This window comes from Manis pentadactyla, chromosome 14 (assembly GCF_030020395.1).
Source record: "Manis pentadactyla isolate mManPen7 chromosome 14, mManPen7.hap1, whole genome shotgun sequence".
Taxonomy (NCBI): domain Eukaryota; kingdom Metazoa; phylum Chordata; class Mammalia; order Pholidota; family Manidae; genus Manis; species Manis pentadactyla.
This window is the reverse complement of record NC_080032.1, coordinates 56,571,467-56,590,024: the sequence shown is the minus strand read 5'-3', so window position 1 is coordinate 56,590,024 and position 18,558 is coordinate 56,571,467. Positions and strand designations below refer to the sequence as shown.

The window sequence follows — 18,558 nt, the reverse complement described above, 5'->3', positions numbered from 1 at the left end:
CTCATGGGCAGGGAAACACCACCCTGTTGCTTCTGAGGTCAAAGCCCTTTTCCTTAAGACCCCACCTGGCGCCCTGCCAAGGCCCTCTGAACACAAGGCCTGATTTCTCAGCTAAATGAGAACTCACAGCAATTATTCTTGTTTTAGAGCCCAAGGAATCTGCACGCAACCCCTGCCCTATGCGCCCCCTGCAATCAGTGCTTGGACCACGCCATCCAGTTGGGTTAAAATAAAAGGACAACCAGCAACTTGGGGGAGGCGACACTATAGGAGGGAGCAAGACTTTCTGGGCAGCAAGAGAAGGTGTCACGGAACCAAAGGACTCTCAGTGGCTTACCTGCACAATCTGGCTTTGGCTTCATCATTATAACACACCCTCTTAATTTTTAAGCAACAGAGGACGTGATATGGGCAAACAGCACCAGTAAGGCCAGCGGGTGTGGCATGGGCACCACACTGCACTGACTGAAGGGTGGTGGCCCCTCGTGACTCCCTGGCTGGAGCTGCCAGTCTCCACAGGCTCATGGGCTTAGTTTCCTGGGTGGGACTGAATCACAGCAAAGCCTCCAAACAGCCTATCTTAGGACTGAAGAAGATAAGCCACAGAGAAGAACGCAGGCCCTATCCTCATCTTCCGAGCAACAGAGTAGAGGGGGTGAGTCTGCCCTGAGCAATGGTCTGCCTCCTGTTAAGTGTGGCCCAAGGGGCCTAGCCACCAGCATTTCTTCCTTCCCCAGGAATGTGATGGAGCTGGCGGGGGCAGGCGCAGGCCTGTGCTGCTTCCAAGAGCTATGGCTTGTGTCCATGAGGGGCTCTGTGTGAGAGGCGGCTGGGTTCTCCCTGGGTGAGGGGAACTGGCAGCAAAACACACAGGGGTATGAGTGGGGCCACGTTCATAAGGCCGCTTCTAGAGCCTTCTCTGACTTCCTCTGAAATTTGTCTCATGCTAGCTTATGCCTGACTGCTATGAAGGCAGGGGCCAGCTAAATGGGCTAATGCCCACAATTGCAGCTTTATAAAGTACTGAGCTTTTCATGTGGGACCTGCTCTTGAGGCAAGTTTTGGATGGCTGCTGGGGAGCCAGGGTAGTGGGTTGGTGGGGCAGAGAGGGTACCTATTCTGTGTACCGGCATTTTCTTCCTTCGACAGATGCTGGGGCCACTGGCCCTGCATCACTCCCCTTCTACAGCAGGGGGCGCCAGACACCCACAAATAGCATCAAGATTCCGGAGTGGGGTAAGCGGGTGAGAGAGTAGGGGCAGGGGAAAGAATAGGAAGGAGTTATCTTCAGCAGCAAGGCAGTCATCCTGTCACTGCCTATTCTACATGGCACCCAAGTCCACTACCAGAAAGACACACAGCCTGGGCGCGGGATGCAGGCCCAGGGTTCAGATCCGACAGTATGCTCTCCTAGGTAAGTATGCTCCTTGCAGGTTTGGGCTGGATGCTGGTTCCAGGCCCTCTGCCTGAGGGAAAGCAGGCTAAACTCTCCTGTGAATGAAAAGGCTTGACCCTGAGCTGTGCCTGGGGCTGCGAGCCCCGGGGCATACCAGTCATCAGACAGAGGTAATGTCTGGGGTGACACACGATGCTTTCCCAGGCGGCCCCGACTGCAGGGACACCCCCACAGACCTTTCCAGGCCCAGGGTCCCCCTCCCTCCTGCAGAGGCCTTATTTCTCCGAAAGCTGAGCAGGGAGACTGGGAGGCCACAGCTGCTGACCCGGTGGCGCCCCACCCCTGCCCTCCATATCTGGTAGGGAGGGAGCAGGGACACCAGGTCTGGAGAAGCTGCCCAGGGAGTCGGAGGAAGGGCCCTGCCTCCAACGCCTCACTCCATGCCCGCATCTCTCAGGGTCGGGAGGAGGGTGTGCGTCCTTCCACTCGCCCAGGGGCCTGGCGCTAGGCAGCTGGGGATGGTCACCTGCCCCCTGGCTGGGGAGGGGTCAGCATCTGGTCAGTGCTCTGCCCTTGCTGTGCCAGAGAAAATGGGCCCTAAGATGGGCTGGGCAGCCGAGCATACCAGACTCCAGAGGAGCAGAGATAAGCACAAAGGGCAGCAGACCAGGGTGGCACCCACCCCACCAACCCAGGCCATCTGGACTTTATAATCTGTGACTCTGACTACAGCTGGAAGAATCTGGGCTTAGAGGGCCCCACGTCCCTGTCATCCACCCTAAGCCCTGTGGGCACAGTACGGCGCCCAACGCACAGGCTCTGTCCTCAGAGGGGTTCAGGTCTCCGCCTGCCCTGGTCTCCCCCTCACTGCCCCCGAGACTCCCGAGCAGCATGGAGAGGAAAGAATACCGTCTCTTACTCAGGCAAGAGAAGGAGGCCCAGCCAGTCCCTCCTCATCACTCAAGGACACACAGAGCCAGAGACAGGGGGGCGGCACTGGGACATTTGGGTCCAAAGCAAGAGGGACTTCAGAGCCGACCAGCGGATCGAGTGCTGGAGCCGGTGCTCCTCCAGACACCAGTCCCAACGTGCCGCCCCACGTCGTCACTGAGCCCGGAAGGGGCTCAGGCGTGCAGCCCTCCTCCGGACAGCAGCTCTGAGTTGGTGTGGTCAGTGTTATGCAGGCCCAGCCTCCACAACGAGGACTTAGGGAATCCTCGAGGAAGCTAAATTCCCTTTCTTTATTAACTTTATATTAAAGTTGCATTAATTTGTATTTAATTTTATACTAAATGTATGTTAAGGAATTAATATAAATTTAACTGAATTAAATGTATATTAAGGAATTATAAATTCAACTTAAACTAAAGGGGAAAAAAGAAACGAGAAGGCGAGGAGAACCAGTACCCCGATGTGCACCGACCTCCCTTCCGGTTTCCACTCAACACAGATGCGGACGTCACCGGACCAGCCAAGGGGCAGTGCCTGTGCCCGGGGGCACCGAGGAGGTGTGCCCGCGTGGCCACAGAAGCCTGGCCGTGCGGAGGGGCTGGTGGTGAGGGTGGGGGGTGTTTTCTGACCTTCACTGGACTCCGCGTCGTCCCCGTCCTCTTCATACTCCTCGTCCTCGTCCCTGTCCTCGCCCTCGCCCAGCTCCTGGCCCTTCAAGGCCTCCAGCTCCTCTCCGCCCTTTCCTTTCAGGAGGGCATGGATCCTCACGGCCTCCTTCCAGGGAACGCCGCCCAGGTCCGAGGTGGGGAGCGCGGGCTCCTCCTCATCCGTCTCCGACTCGGAGCTGCTGCAGGACAACCGCACAAACAGAGTGAGTGCGGACCGCGGGGCAGGCCCGGCGAGAAGCCGTAACCAGGGGTGGAGCCCCGACAGGCAGCCCCACGGGGTCCCACGTGCCTCCCTGCCAGGTGACACCTGCTGTGGCAGCAAGAGCAGGATAAGGGCAGGGTGGGCGCACAGGCCGGAACCCTTCTTAGACCTGCAGGACCAGCATCCTGGCTGGCAGGTGGTCCGCAGCAAATGCGGACACCACCAAGTTCAGGATCTTGGAGGCCCTCAGAAGTGGTGGGCAGCCCAGACTCATTCTGATATAACTCACGACCCTGGGCATCAAGGCGGGGAGAAAGTCTCCCAGCGTGACCCACTGTTTGGTTGAACTGCTCCTGAGGCCCCACGATGGGCCAGGCCTTGGGCTGTTCGCTGCAAAGTGACAGTACAGGGACTATGGGGAAAGCATGGAAACAAATGTCCCAACCCCTGGGAGACCACCACTCTTGACAACCAGCTGCATTTTCCACCCCTGCCCCCACATCCACCCTGCGTTGGGTCAGGAAGAGCACCAGCTGAGCCAGAAATCACGGCCGCCGCCCCAGGAGCAGCAACGCCCTGAGCCCTGCCTTCCCTGCTGAGAGTGGCGGCATAACTGGGTGCTGGTACAGGGCAGGAGGGAAACCCCACATGCCATGGCACGGACAGCCGCACTCAGACTGGTCCGTGGTGTGAAAACTTCCAGGAGCATTCCTGAGGGAGGTCTGCCCTCAGCCCACTGGGCCGGGCAAGCCCACAGCCCGGCTCAATGGGGTCTCTAGCGAAGAACCGTCAGGGGTGGGGTGAGCACCCATCCCGTCTCCCTGTGCCGGCTCTCTGCCCAACGCACGGCCATGGGAGTGAGCCCGCATGCCAGGAGGACATGACACCCCACCACTAGGGCTCAGCACTGGGCTCTGAGGAGTCCGACCTCACTCACAGATGCCTGGCCTTTGTTCGCAGCTTCTGAGGTAAACTCGAAGCCCTCAGGATGCCCTGCCTGGCAGGAAGTCCTCATTTCCCCGGGCCTTGGGTACAGTGGGTGGTCTAGTAATGTGACACAAGTGAGGGCTGGCCATGTCACAAAGAACACTAGTTGAGAGTGGGAGCTTGGGGTCACGCAGCACCAGCTGGCCTACAGGCTGAGATGGACAACAACCGGTCACTGCCTGGGTAGCGGGGCCCCAGAAGACCCTCTGAACACCCAGGCATGGGTGAGCAATGCTCCACACATCAGCAGCAAGGGCGTGATGCTGTCCTGGCTCTGCGGCTGACCCACTGTGTGACCTTGAGCTATGGCCTGTCCTGGAGCTCAGGTCCTCACTGAGGAAGCCTGTGTGAAGGTCAGGGGTTTTACCAACCTTCCTTATGCTCGTGTCACACTCGGGGACTCCAGCCACTCACTCGTTCACACATTCATTCATTCACTCTATACACATTTTCGAGCTCTTACTACCATTAAGCCAGTGGGTACAGAAATAAAAAGAGCCAGCTTTCTACAGTATGCAGCTGTTTGGTGAGTCCCCCTTTCTTCCTTCCCCCAACTAAAGCCTACAGCGTCCCCTGCTGCTAATGCATTCCAGGACACGGGAAGGAACATAGGGGCAGCAAAGCCTCTCTCAAGGCAAGAAAAGATTGAATAAAGTAGAGCACAGTTGTGGAGGGTGGAGGGCTGGGTCGGGAGGAGGCACTTTAAGGCAGGCGGACACAAGAATTTGAACCAAGGAAAGCTTGGCACCTGGATTTTGATTATTTTTCACATGTGATGTGGGCAGTGTTTACTTAGGTATCATATTTGCCTTCCTTTGTGTTTTCATTTGTTTCCTCTCATTAACAACAATGTGTAACCCAAAATATGTCATTTAACATCATTCAAACATGAAATAAGGACAGGGCTGCCTCCTATGTGCATCTTAAATCTTAGGTAGATTCATCAAGCTTCAGCAGGGGGCAGAATGAAAGCCGTTTTTCATGTTCAAACACACAAGGGTGCCCTGGCAGTCAGTGGGGTGTGGCTCGTGGGGTCGGCTGTATTGCATGTGATGTGGGCAGTGAGCGCCCCGGAACAAGGCGAGCCCCTGAGGGCCGCACCGGCTGGCTTCACCACAGCTCAAGGCGCACATTACCTTCTCTGATGGCTTCCAGTCTGAGTCTCTGGGTCTGGCCTTGGAAGAGGCTGGAGAAGGGAATCTGCAGTGAGGCAGGCCCCTCTTGTGGACTACAGCCTGGAGACTCTTTTAAGTGGGGAGAACTCACTACACAGAACGAAATACAGTACCAACAACCAACTTCCCTGGCCTTTTGGGAGGAAAGGCTGGCCTCTCAGGATACAGCCTCCACGGAGACGAGGGCCAGGAGTCGAGTCATCGAGACCAGCTTTCCGTCACAGCAGGTTCTGACTTTGCATTTGTACCAACATGTTGCTCTGCTGACTAGGCCGCCCTCCCCAGGGCAAGCCAGGGTGGGCCGCGGTCTCATTCACAATGTAGACACAATGCCCTGAAGGCCCTTGGCAGACTGTCCGTCAGAGGCACTGACCCTTCCAGACAGAACACTAGGAAATCCTCCCTGGCACAGCGTATCCCAAAGCACCTTCCCCACCTCCTCTCAGGTGCCCTGTGCTCACTGTGGCTCTGACATGGGAGGGGGCAGAACCAGCGGGCCCAAGGACTACAGTCTAAAGAGGTTTGCTCCAGGCTTAAATGAGCAAAGCAGAGGTTCTGTGCCAGGAGGCGAAGCTGTGGGGGTGCCAACACTCACTGTGCCCTGGTGAGGTGCCACGCACTCCCCATGACCAGCTCCCTACTTGCACTAGGACTGTAGGACACTACCGCTGTTGGACTCCCCATGTTTACAGGGAGGAAACTGAGCTTAATGAGGTGGGCCCTTTGTGAGAAGTTAGGATCCCCTCCCGTGTCCACATGTCACACTGTGCCCAGTCAGTGGTTCTCTGAGGACCCGACAGTTCCTCGTCTGCTGGCAGCTGTTGGGTGAAATGGGAGCAAGGTCATGACCAGCCTCCTGGCTGTCCCAGGAACCTGGGGCCAGGAACTCCACAAGCCTACTATGAATGAGGCAGGCCTGTGTGAGCCACCGCCAGAAGTTCCTGGGTGGTTTTCAAGGGGTAATGGGACTCATGGCTTTCACTGGTAAATTAATCTACTAATAATCAGAGCATCTTCTTGCAATTGTCTGTCCTGCTTGGCCACACCTAGACCCCACCCTCTCTGACAACTGCCCAAATACTCGCCCATCAAGAAGGCTGCTGGGGGTGTACATCGTCCAGCAATCTTCACACAGTGGAATTTAATCAAGGCTGAGGGTGACATTCTGCTCAGCAAGGGCTTGTGTTACTGGCCTGCCAGAGAAGGGGTAAGGAACGGAGAGAAGCAGTTGGGAATTCTCACCCATTCATCATCAGCCTTGAAGGAGGGGCTTTTCCTCATGTTACCCTGGGAGGGCAAGGACCCTCGGTGCCAGCGTGCCATCCACTTTGGGGGAGTCCTCTGTACCCTTGGCTGCCCTGACTGGAAGGCGCACAGCCTTGTTCTCTAGAGCCAGGAATATGCAGACACTGAAGTACTTCAGCAGATGGGCCCTGCACAAATGGTCTTCCTTGCTAGGCGGTCTTCCAGACAGGCCATCAGGGAGAAGACAAACCAAAGCCAGGAAGCCAGCCCCCTCTTGTCTTCAGGTCCCCGGTCTCTCCCAAAGAGCAGAAAAGTACTATTTCCAGAGTTTCCTTTGGATAAGGCTCCCCGTGCCCCACTCCATGGTAGCATCATGGGGCTAATGAGGCCTGGCCCAGGCTCTCTGCTTGTGTGGACTAAGCCACAAAGCATCGCTAGGGTGTCTGTTAAAAACAAGTAGTCCTGGGCTCCCTGCCACACCCCTGCAATCAGCTGCCAGGGGAGGGCCCAGGACTGGTCTATTCACCAGGTGTCCCAGGTGGCATTCTCAGCAGGATATTTGGGAAACTTAGGGCAGTTGTCCTCACAGTTGGTCTCCACCACAGCCTCGCCTGGGAACTTGGCAGAAATGCACATCCTGGGCTCTAGCGCAGGCTGATGGAATCAGAAACTGTCCAGCAGCCTGTACTTTTACAAGCTCGCTGGGTGCTGCCGATGCAGGCAGTTTGCTCACACTGCCCGAGGGCTAGGTGATAGGGGGCCAAATCCAACCACAGGGGGCATCTAAACCACCTAGGAAACCAGTGCAGGAATTGCTGACCCTGCCCCCTTGAGGGGTGCCTGCACTCTGCTGAGGGCTACAAGGGATGAAGAACAACAGTGAGGGGGCAGGGCCTCAGTGCTCACAGGCGCTACACACTGTCGGCTGCTTTATTTGATTTAACCTTCATAACAAATCTAGAAGGTGCAGCATCCTTCGCCGAGGAGGAAGCTGAGGCACAGGAAAGCTCAGAAACCTGCCCACAGCCAGCAGGGGGCAGAGCGAGGTCTCCAGCCCAGGTTTGCTCGACCCCAAGGTCAGGTCACGTTCTGAAACATCACAAGGCTCTGCATCCACAGCAGATGCCTGAGGCAAGAGCTCTTGACACTTGTCAGACCAAGTTCCTGGGCTGGATCACTTCACTCCTTCACACTGCCTCTTCTCACCTTCAAGCCTAACAGGTAGTCAAGAAAGGGCTGAGGCAGAAATGTACCTGACTTGGGTGCTGTGGGGAAGATGAAAAAACAGATGGGGAAGGCAGTGGCAGTGCCTGAGGTCACAGCGTGGGATCTCAGCCTTCTCTGAGGTTCCTACCTTGCTGCCTCCTGGGGGTGAGACAAAAGCTATACAGCTCTTCGCCTGGGAGCTTTGCTTTATGAGACCCTTTTTCACTCTGTATAGTGGCTAATGTAAGTTGTTTTTGTTTTTTTAAACTTGGATTTAAGTTAGACGGGGCACTTACTGCTGCATTTCCTGCTGACTGCCATCAAGTTTTTCTACTCCCACACCCCATCATGCCCACAGCAATCGCCACGAGATTCCTCCTGGAAGCCCTCCTGCACCACGGTCACTAGCTGCCCCACGGTGTTTCAGTTTCCAAACTGCAGGACGGAAACTGGTCTGACCCCCACTCACCCCCACACCATGCCTCAGCTCTGCTTTGGCCCCAGGCTCCCTGGCACGATGTGGCTCCGTGGGTGCTCTGGGAGGAGCTGCACAGCTGTGTGACCATGACCTGCACGTAGTGATGGCTCTGGAAGTGCAGACACCAAGGAAGAGGCTGCCCAAGAATGCATGGAAATGCTGTCTGTGAGGCCAGCCCAAGAACCAGCTGGCCCGAGGGTCTGACAGCAGGGCTGAGGTAATGGAATGTGGCCCAGCTTACACCCTCTGAAACACATGCTTGGAACTTAAAAGAGGACTCTACTTTCTTTATTTCCACACTCTTACTTGTGGCTCCAAAGAAGCATCCGGTAAGTGACCCAAAAGCTCTCCATGTCAACGCAAAGCCTCCCGGGGCCCAGGGCTGTGGCAAGCGCTCCCAGTCCAGTGGCCCTGTGAGTCTGGCTTGCGCAGGTGCACATGCCCGGCCTTGTTCTCCTGCAGCGAGCGCCCCTCGTAAGGGAACAGCGAGCGCTTCCAGCCCTTCTGTGCTGAGCTGGGCAGGCCTGGGTAGCAACAAAATGAGGCCCTCAGGGAAAGGCAGCAGCCTCAGAGAGTTGGGGGCCGGAGCATGTGCCCTGTGGGCCCCACTCACTGAAACATGATTCAAGCGCTGGGTGGGTAAAGCCCAGGTCCACTGCAGCTGTATTGGCCCCTGGGATGCACATTTTCTGCTCCTCTTTTTATTTTTATTTTGGTTAATTAATTGATTAATTTTTGTGAGTTATTATTATTATTATTATTATTATTATTATTTTACTTTTTATTTTTATTTTGGTATCATTAATCTACAATTACAGAAAGAACATTATGTTTACTAGGTTCCCCCCTTCACTCTGTTGCTCTTTTTGCAATGGAGGGAAACAGCCTGGAGGTGAGATGGCTTCCCTCAGACTGCAAAGCAGAGAGATAGGTGGGTCACACAGAGGCGGTGCGGGTCCACTCTGCCATGGCGCTCCGCCCACCGACCCACAGCACTGGCTCATTGTGCGGGAGTCTTGTCCCTTTAGTAAGTGCATAAACCACCACCTGAGGCAGAATTTATGGTTGTTATTTTTTTGTTCCTTTTTCAATGAAAAGCAGTGTTAAAGGCCTGTTAAGTGTTCAGTAAGTACTCACTGAGCCGCTGAGTCAAAGCAGATGAGGCATGACCTGACTGGCCAAGGAGATGAGAAGACAGGGAACCGCCCGGATGGGGAGGGGAGGCCGGGAGAGCCCCAGGCGCGGGTGCAGAGCACGAGCTGGCGCCAGTCCCTGGTCCTTGTCTCAGCTGCCATCACTTTCCTCACCCATAACGCAACGAGATACATGTTCCTGTCCACTTTACAGGCCTGCCGCCCAGCACCAGACTAGGCAGCAGTGATGGCGGCTGCCACCTGCAAGCGCTCCCAGAGGCCGAGAGCTGCTCTAGGCACCTTACAAGCAGTCAGCTCGATTGTGGCAGGAAGGCACTAGCTCTGCCTGACTTTCAGATGGATTAAAGGAGGCACAGGGAGACTACATAGCTTGTCTTGTGTCACGCAGCTGGCAGGGGGCACAGCAACACTCAAACCCTGACAGCCTGGCTGAGACCCCAGGCTGCAACCTTCCCCAGAGGGGCAGCCTGGTCAAGCGGGGAAGAGGCTGCCAGGGCACACCCTGGGCACGGGGCAGCACACGGAGAAGGGGGCTGCGGCTCCCACTCAGGCTGACCTGCTGGCGGCGTCTTCCTCTGGGCCTTTGTCCAGCACGCTGCTGAGGTTGTGCTCAGCCTGCGTCTCCTCAGGCACCTCCTGCAGTCCCTCTGCCCGCCGCGCAGACAGGCGGTAGTTCTCCAACTCGATCCTCTCAGGAGTGCCTCTCAGCCTCTTGGCAATGCTGGGCTCCTCCAAGCCGTTGACACTTGCGGCTGCAAGACAGGCACAGAAGCAAAGTCCTGTGAGAGGCAATGGGGGCGGACACCTGCTGGGCAAGGAACAGGTAGGGGGTGGGGGCGAGGAGGAGCTCAGCCCCGAGGTGGCCACTTGCAGCTCAGAGAAAGGAGGGGCAGAGGCCCAGATGAGGATCAGGGGGCTGGACGCGGGGCTGGGGGGAAGTGAGCAAGGTCAGGTACCTGGAGGGGCCAGAAGAGGACCCCGGTGGGGGCACCGAACCTCACTAAGGAGGAACAACGACCACACACCTGCCCCCACAGGCAGAGCACACGCACACTCCATCACCATCCCAACCAGCAGGTGCCTAGCATGGGGTGACTGGCGGGGTGCTGGGGGCTTGGCCGAGGCCCTGAGGAGCTCTCCTCACTGGGACCCCGCCCCCTAAAGCAGCTCCACTGGGAGCTTCCAGCTGCACCCCCCATGACCCCGGATCTGGTCAGGGCTTTGTGCGCAGCAGCAGGGGACCTGTGGTGGGCTGGGCGAGGTGTTTCACGGAGCTTCTCACCCTGTGGGTCTGTGTGTCTCCTCTTGACTGGATTCTGTTTAACAAGGACACCACATGGGTGGCACTGTGCCTGCCCACCTCTGTTGTACAGACACATGCTCCCCTTTGCAATTAGTAAGTAATCTGCTGGCTGATATATGGAAACCCACAGGGCCACCCTGCTCCCGCCAACCTTTCCTCCAGTGATGTCATAGCAACGGATGATCTTCTCCTGAGTCCATTATTATACTGGGAGTTACAAAATGGTGATTTTTAAAATTCTATTGTTCCTTCTCTACTATCATTGTTCTGTGAAGAACTCCTCCCATTTCTCTTACAGTTGTCGAGTAGCACAACGGACCCCCGGACTTTGGAAGACCTCATGTTGTGTGTGATGCTTATGCTTCCCGAGTCTCCCTCAGTCTGGAAGAACACTGTCTCCCTCATTACCATCATTCTTCTTTCTGATAGAACCTTTTTATCCTAAATATGTCCAGAGGCCCACCACATTTACCCTTTAATGTGTTCACTATAATGGACTGTAGCACACAGGTTCAGGATCAAACAAATCCAGGTTAGACACCTGATCTCCACAGTGACTGGCTGAAGGGCGTCAGGAGCATCACATACTACTGAGATCTAATTTCCTGGCCTATCAGTGAGGACAGGGCCATTATGAACATGGAATAAAATTATATACACACACACGTGTCACACACCAACTCTGTGCCCACATATTCTCCTCCTCTTCTAGCCTAGCATGTGGGTGGTACCCAGCAAATGCCAGTGAAGTGGTGTATCTGATGTCCAGGAACAGCTTCACCATCAGCACGTGAGTGTTCTCAGGTAGTTCTGCTGTACCCACCTGGACCGCCAGCAAAGGTGGGAAGAGGGTCAGGGTGGCTGCAGGAGGAAGACGTGCTGAGAAGAGGCGGAAGCAGGAGCGCAGCCAGGTCACCAATAGCCTTGTACCCTAGTCAGGGCATTCTAAGCTCCGCGAAAGAACACTGGATTTTGGCGGGCACACCATACCCACCCAGTGTTGGGGGACTGGTGACCTATTACGTGAAGCCCAGAAGCTCCATAATGAAGGACTGGAGGAAAGGGTTGGGATCACCGAGTTAGTAATTTCATCATGCAGCAGGCTGCGCAGAATGCATTCCGGAAGCCTGGCCCTTCTGCTGTGCACAGTGTTCTGAGCCTGTGGTTCAGGAGTGCCTCTCAGCCTCCTGAGAGGCACTCCTGGCCCTTCTGCTGTGCACAGTGTTCTGAACCATCAGAGAGAACTTCTTATGAATCCAGGTAACCACCGGATAAAGTCTTAGTACACCTGCCACAATTATCAGGATTTTCCACCAAATAGCATCTTCCAAATTTACTGGAGAATCTTTACTGAAAAGCAAACTTGGGCACCTTCATCTATAAATTCAGGTAAATGGGGCCTAAGCACTACTCCCCAGGCTCTGTGCACGCGCAGGCCCGTCCCTGCACCCTTGGGCACTTCACGTATCTCTGGTCATTTGACCCTGAACTCAGGGTCCCTAAGTGCTGCCGGGGCATCTGGGAGATCAGGAGATAGGTGGACTCCACAGAATGGCAAAAAGGAGGCGGGGGGCACACATGGTGCCTCCTCAGTGGCCACAAACCTGCCCAGCCCGGAGCACTGCTCACCGCCGCCTGTTCTCCCCTCTGCTGCTCATCAAAATCCAACATGGCAAGCATGTGATGGCTGAGGACCCCTGTCCAATATGTTCAATTCCTTCCTTCCCATTGTGTATGTGTGACACCAGCCCTTAAAGGGAAAGCAGATGAGAACGAAATAAATGTAAACCAACCACCCATGTATAAAGTTTCAGGGAACACCAAATGTACAGACTAAAATTCAGCATTTCTTTTAGATGGGAGAAGAAAAAGAATAATTACTTCAGGGAAAACTAACAATCAACGCTCATCAGTTCAGATCCAAGCAATTTCAAGGTGGTGTGAACAAACACGCTCGCATAGAAAAACCCTGCAGAAGAGGTATTTGGTGTGAATGGGTCACGTGCACCATTTAGCAGAAATTCTACTAGAACCTTGGGAAACAAAGCTGATGAAGACTCTGTTCTCCAAGAGCTGCAGGCTTGTCAGAGGAGAGATAGCAGCACAAGAGCAATCAACTGCCCTGACCTGTGCATGATGTGGTCCCACGGGGAGCACAGAGGAGAGTGGTGAGCCGCCCAGTGGTCTCACGGAAAGTGCTCTGCAGGAATATGGAGTATACTTAGCCAGCTTCAAGAAATTCTGTGAGGTGGGTAATTGTTTGCAAACGAGGTAACTAAGTTTGGAGACACTAAGCAAGCTGTTCGTGGCCACACAGCTAGTGAGCAGTGCAGTGGAGCCAAGATTTGTCTCCAAGGAGGAAGCATAAATTCCAAGGAGTATGAGCCATCCCTAGACTTAGGCCACTGAGGTAAAGATTCCTGTTCTGCTTTCCGGTCCAGAAGTGTTCACTGTAATCTCCTCCCCACCCTAATCTTCAAGGCAGAGGACGCAGAACTTCCAGAGGGCCTGACATTTGGAATAACACTCTGTGTTCCTCCCAGAGTTATTTCTCTGGGGTTTCTACAAGCTCCTCGGACTAACAGATAATCCAGCGACACGATTTGACATCCCAGACCAGAGACTGAGGCTTTGGGGAGAGAAATGCTGACTTGATTCCAGGGTTGGCCACCACGGAAAAAGAGGAGCCCAGAAGCACTCAGAACTACTCGCATCTTTCACACATCCGTCCCCAGAGAGGGGTGATTTGGGCAAGGCACACGGAAAGCCTGCCATGGAGACTCGTAAACACTGAGCTGGAAGTACTCATCTGCCACTCCTGTCCTCCCAGGCCTGTGCGGTAACATCCCCGTGGAGCCCGGCGCACCGCAGCCTTCAGCAACAGGGCAGAGCTTGGCAGGAGGCTCCCTTAGCGGTGGGTCCCCAGGGAGGTTCAGTTCTCCCAAAGGGAAGCCAGCACTCAGAGGGCCCTTGGCAGGTACCCACAACTCACCCACGGCCAAAACACGCTGAACATTCCTAGTCCATGATCTCAAAACACCACGGAAAATTTTTAAAAAGATATTAACAAAATCAGCATCATTGATTCTCTGTCATGAGCAAAGGGGCAATTCACCAGACGAGCCAGATGGAGGTGATAAACTAAGATACCAAAGGAAGCACTTCCAAAGGAGGCCTGGGCAGTGGCCATGTCCCTGTGGCAGACACACGGCATCCCTGAGGCCCCTCTCGTCAACTCATGGAAGAGCCCAAGACAGCAGAGATGTCAAAGAGCAGATGTGAAAATAACTGGCAGCCACTGGCTTGGAAAGTCCAAGTGTAACCAGTGGGAGAGCTGGCCGGCCAAGACCCACCTGGCCTCTCCACTTCACATGCTTTAGGTAACAGCCATCATACAGGGACCTCCCAGCTAGAGGTGGGATGAAAGATTTGGAACACGGAAGGCTGGGTCTTCACTAAGTCAGGGCAGGTGGATCTCAGGCCACTGGAGGCCAATCCCAGCTTCCCACGTACCAAAAGAAAGCGGCTGCTAGATCTGGGTCATACCCTAAATAGGAAAAAGGCTCTGGGCCTGACCTAAGGTTCTGTTTTAGAACAGTCACTGCTGACACAAGCTCCGCACATCATCCTGAAAGAAGTATTTTTCCTAACAGGACAACCTGCTCTCGGCTGGTGGGCAAGAGCTGCCCAAAGCCTTTGTGTCTGCTTCCTGGAGATACATGAGGGCGTGGACGATACCCAAGGGGAGGCCTCCATCCTCCACAGACAGGGCTCCCCGCTGTCCCTGCAGGGGTAGCAGAGTCCCCATGCTAGGTGGGGCCAGCTGCTGTGGACACCACAGGACTCTGCACAACTATGAAAGGTGTCACATGAGACCAGATCTGAGGGCTTTCTTCCTTCTGCCCATATTCATTTCTGGCCCGACTCCCCATTCCTTTTGACTTTCCCCCTTGTAAGTGTGGGAAAGCCTGAATGAAACCTGGAAGTCTGACAAGGCCTTAGGAATAAGGGTCAGTGAACAGAGATCGACTTTCATCATATTTACTGTATTTGTAAGCAGGGTGGGTGTGGGGATTCCTACATTCAACCACACATTCAATGGCATTTGCTGGCTACCTCCTGCCCTCAGGCACTGTGCTGTGTACCCAGGCACCCCGGGGCAGGAGAGGCAAGATCTCTGCCCTGGGGGAGCCTGTCAACTACAGACACGTGTGTGGGGACTCCACCGATGAGGCTGTCACAAGGTGTCAACTGCGAGCTTGAAGTGACAGGTGCCATCCGAGAAGCATCCTCCCATTCTGGAATAAAGGTTTTCCCTTCAGGTTTCTCCCTTATTTGTTTCCCTTATCACGAGTCATGGTACTTCTGCTGTGACTTTTCTTTTTGGAAGACTGAGTAAAGGCCCTGAGCCACCGGCCGGGCCTTGCCTGCCCCTGTGCTCGTACCAAGGAAGGTGCTGTGCCACCAAGGAGGGTGGGCGAAGGCCTCAGGGGGCATTAAGAAGGCAGAACCTTGAAGACCCCCGGGACCACGGCAAAATCTGCCAAGGTGACTTCTCAGCGCTGCTTGGTTACTGGCCTCAGCACTTTCACTGCACCCCGGGAGCTCGGGTGCCCCTCCTCACACAGGACCCTCAACCGTACAAGGCTGTGTGTGGGGATCGAGGCTTCAGCACTGTTTTCTCCTGCCCTTGTTGGAAGGATAAGGCTGCTACGCGTTCCCATGCTGCCTTGTGTACTGAGAAATACGGACAGAACCATCTGAAGTGGTGGCTATTCTAAAACAGAACCAAGGTCTGGCCCAAAGATGCTCTCCTGTGTAGGCCAAGGCCTGGGTCTTAGGCCCTGCTTCCTTTTGGAATGTACTAGGCTGTAGCTGGACCCCTGTGATGTGAGCTGGTCACAATACAGTAAATAATCAGCTTGGGAATGGAGCCCATGTTCCTGTATGAGCTGCTGCCTAGCTGTCTGAAAAGTTGGTAGGGCACCCACCCTCCAAACCGATGCCATCTTGGCCTACACATTTATACCTAAAGGAGTGGAATGGGTGGCTGTGCCCCAGGAAGTTCACCCTGCTCTAGGCAAGCCGATAGATCCAGGGTCTGTGGGAGGGCTCTGGCTGGGTTAGGAGGCAGTCACTCCCAGACTAGAACCCAGTGGAGGGAGGGAAGGAACTGCGGATGGCTAGAAGGCCATGTAGTTGATAAAAGGCCTTTCTTTGCTTATTAGGAGGAGCTGGGACCACCACTTTGGGCGTCCCTTTCTTCGTCCCCAGTTCGTCTGCCTGGGCAGACTCTGCTGGACGGACCTTTCGCAGCCAGTCCTCACCTGCAGTGCGCTGGCCCTGCAGTGCTGCAGCCTGGAAAGGCTGCCCTCGCTTTGGCGGCCTGAGGATGGTGGCTCCCTGCCAGTGGCAGGGTGACTTTGCCCCTGTACATCCGTCCTCTAGTACTCTTCCGTGGCTCCCACTAGCAGGGATTTGGAGTTCATGTAACACTTTCAAGATCCAGGACACGTGTTTAAGATGTGTGTCTGCTTGTGAAGCAGGTGAAGGCCTGGGGACAGGCCTGCTGCACACTGGCCTGATTGTCACAACAATCCCGTCTCTTTGTTCTATTATTGCTCCGAGGGCTCTGAGTGTCAGTGATGTGAAGTAATGTGTCTAAAGGCTCAGATGAGACAGAAGTGAGACTAGTCCCATGGCTGTATTATCCTGAAGCTCAGCAACTTCCACTCAGCCACACAGGACAGGGCTGTTAACTGCACTTACATGTCAACTGCTTGCTCTTCATCTGGGATAACTGTATTTTCATGAGGGGCACAGACAAAGTAGGTTGTGGACTCAAGTGGAAGCTCAGTAGGAGATAATTAATTACCAGGAGTTGCTAAATATTACATGGCATAGAGGCCAGGAGGGAAAAGCCCATAGGGTCAGAGCTGTTCTAGGTGACACCACCCACAGGGCTCCTGCAGCTTGGTGCGTTTCTCAGGATGCCTGGGGCACCTGCTGTCCTCCACCGGGGAAAGGTGGTCTTTCTCCTCCACAGCCCTTCTGTTCTCCGTCTGCGTGAGTCCATGGAACTTTTGCTTTTCAGTCAATTTTCTAATGTTCCATTACTTTTACTGTTATTAGTACAGTCTCTTTCTAAGATGCCTTTTTGGGAGATGGAAATCCTGGCACGTCACTACATATGGCCAAGGCAAACAGGTTTCCTTTAAGGCATATACCATACTCGCCACTACAAAGCATCTTACCAGCACATCATGTAGCTCCCTTGAAAACTTTTCTTTCATGTGTTGTCATATTTCACAGATAAAACCCTTGATCCTTAACAGCCAGCTGGTCATCCTACCAAACAGCTGCCTCTCTGGTGTCAGCAAGCTGTGTACGCATGTAAAGCACTGGGGTGTGGTTGTTTTCTCTCTTAAATCCCCTGAGGGCCATGCTCTAGCTGACATTCTACCTTCCTTACCCAGCAGCCCACCTCCACATACCTGAGGGAGAGATCTGAGAAAGAGTAAGCTCGTGCCATGGCCCCTCAGCTACTCCAACTTATTTGCTCATGTGTGTGCCTCACAAACCAGGAGATCCTGTACAGTGAAGTATCTGTGACCTATCAAACCAGTCCTCTAAGGAGCTGGTCTCTGAAACTGTAAGAGACAGGTAAAGAGAAAGGGGCCCCACAAGGTAAGCCAAGACCACCCTCCCCCCCACTGAGGCCGCTGCTCCCCGTCTGCCTGCGGGCTCTACATCTGTCCTCTGAGGGTTCTTCCTCGGGCCTCCGCTGCACCACCTATGTCCTGGTCACAGGCTGAATGTCCTGAGCCGGAGGCTCTGCTAGGGAGGTGTTTTCAGCGCCTACTGGTGCGTTAGAGTAGGTGTTCAACAGAGTGTTTTAAAAAGTGGTCAGGATAAAAGCTCTGATCCTGCATCTAACCAAGAATAACACTTCACTATAATTTTAAGAAATTAGTTGGATATATTTTGATCTTCAGTTTCCTCCTCCTAAAACACAAACTTGCTGGCCTCTCCTCGAGTGGCTCAGTGCCACAGAGCCCCCAGACAGATGGGAAATGCCACCCTGGCCCCGAGTGCCGGAGGAAGAGCGTTCCCATGAAGGTGCCACTGACCTAGACGGCTGCACATTAAGGCCCTGAAAGGGACCAGCTCACATGACCTGGTGTCCTGACATAATGACCTCACTCCATGGTGGAGAGGACTGAGCTCCAGGGAGCGGCGTGCTTACTGGAAGTCCAGCCCCAAAAGCAGCCAGCAGCGCGGAGCTGGGAGAGGCAGAGGAGGACCACAAACAGCCCGTGCAGCACTCGGAGATGAGGGCCTTCCCAAGATGCAGGGGTGATCCCAGAGCCTCTGTCCTCCAGGGCAGATACCTGGGCTGCTCCAGCCCATGGTGTGTCTGAGACCAGGTCCAGGCAGCCACGCGGCCGGCCCACAGCTCCAGGGCAGGCATGGAGATCACGCCCATTGCAGAGCTCCTCCACAGTCAGACCGCAGCAGGGGCAGCCCTACTGTTGCCGGAGGCTCTCTGACACAGGCACCCTTTCAGAGACACAGAATCTCTCAGCAGTGTCCCCAGCTGCCACACCCTGGTTTTGGAAAGGAGCAGAAACTACTTCCAGCAACACCCAGGAGGCACCGACCCTCCTCCCCTCCACGGCCACACCTTTGTTCCCATCTGTCAGGAGCTGCTGAGACTGGCTAGAAGAGAAGCCTCAGTGTCTGGGCCGGAGGCCCTGGGTGGTGGGTGGCCAGGGCACACTGCCCTAGGCTTG

General features: G+C 54.8%; 1 protein-coding gene across 21 annotated transcripts in view; it reads right to left on the bottom strand.

Annotated features, from left to right (window-relative positions):
- MICAL3 (microtubule associated monooxygenase, calponin and LIM domain containing 3) overlaps nt 1-18,558 on the bottom strand; it is a 210,285-nt gene that overhangs the window by 41,188 nt on the left and 150,539 nt on the right. For 18 of the 21 annotated variants that reach the window (XR_008993621.1, XR_005034010.2, XM_036932452.2 and 15 more), the window contains 2 exons: nt 10,019-10,214; nt 2,977-3,194 (listed from right to left, as the gene is read on the bottom strand). Coding sequence is in view for 19 of the 21 variants with exons in the window: in XM_036932452.2 (XP_036788347.2) it covers nt 2,977-3,194; nt 10,019-10,214 (414 nt within the window). In the remaining 2 variants the exon portion in view is untranslated. Of the gene's footprint in view, nt 1-2,976; nt 3,195-10,008; nt 10,215-18,558 lie in introns of those variants that run through there. The other 3 variants (XM_036932453.2, XM_036932470.2, XM_036932471.2) reach the window with 3 other exon arrangements.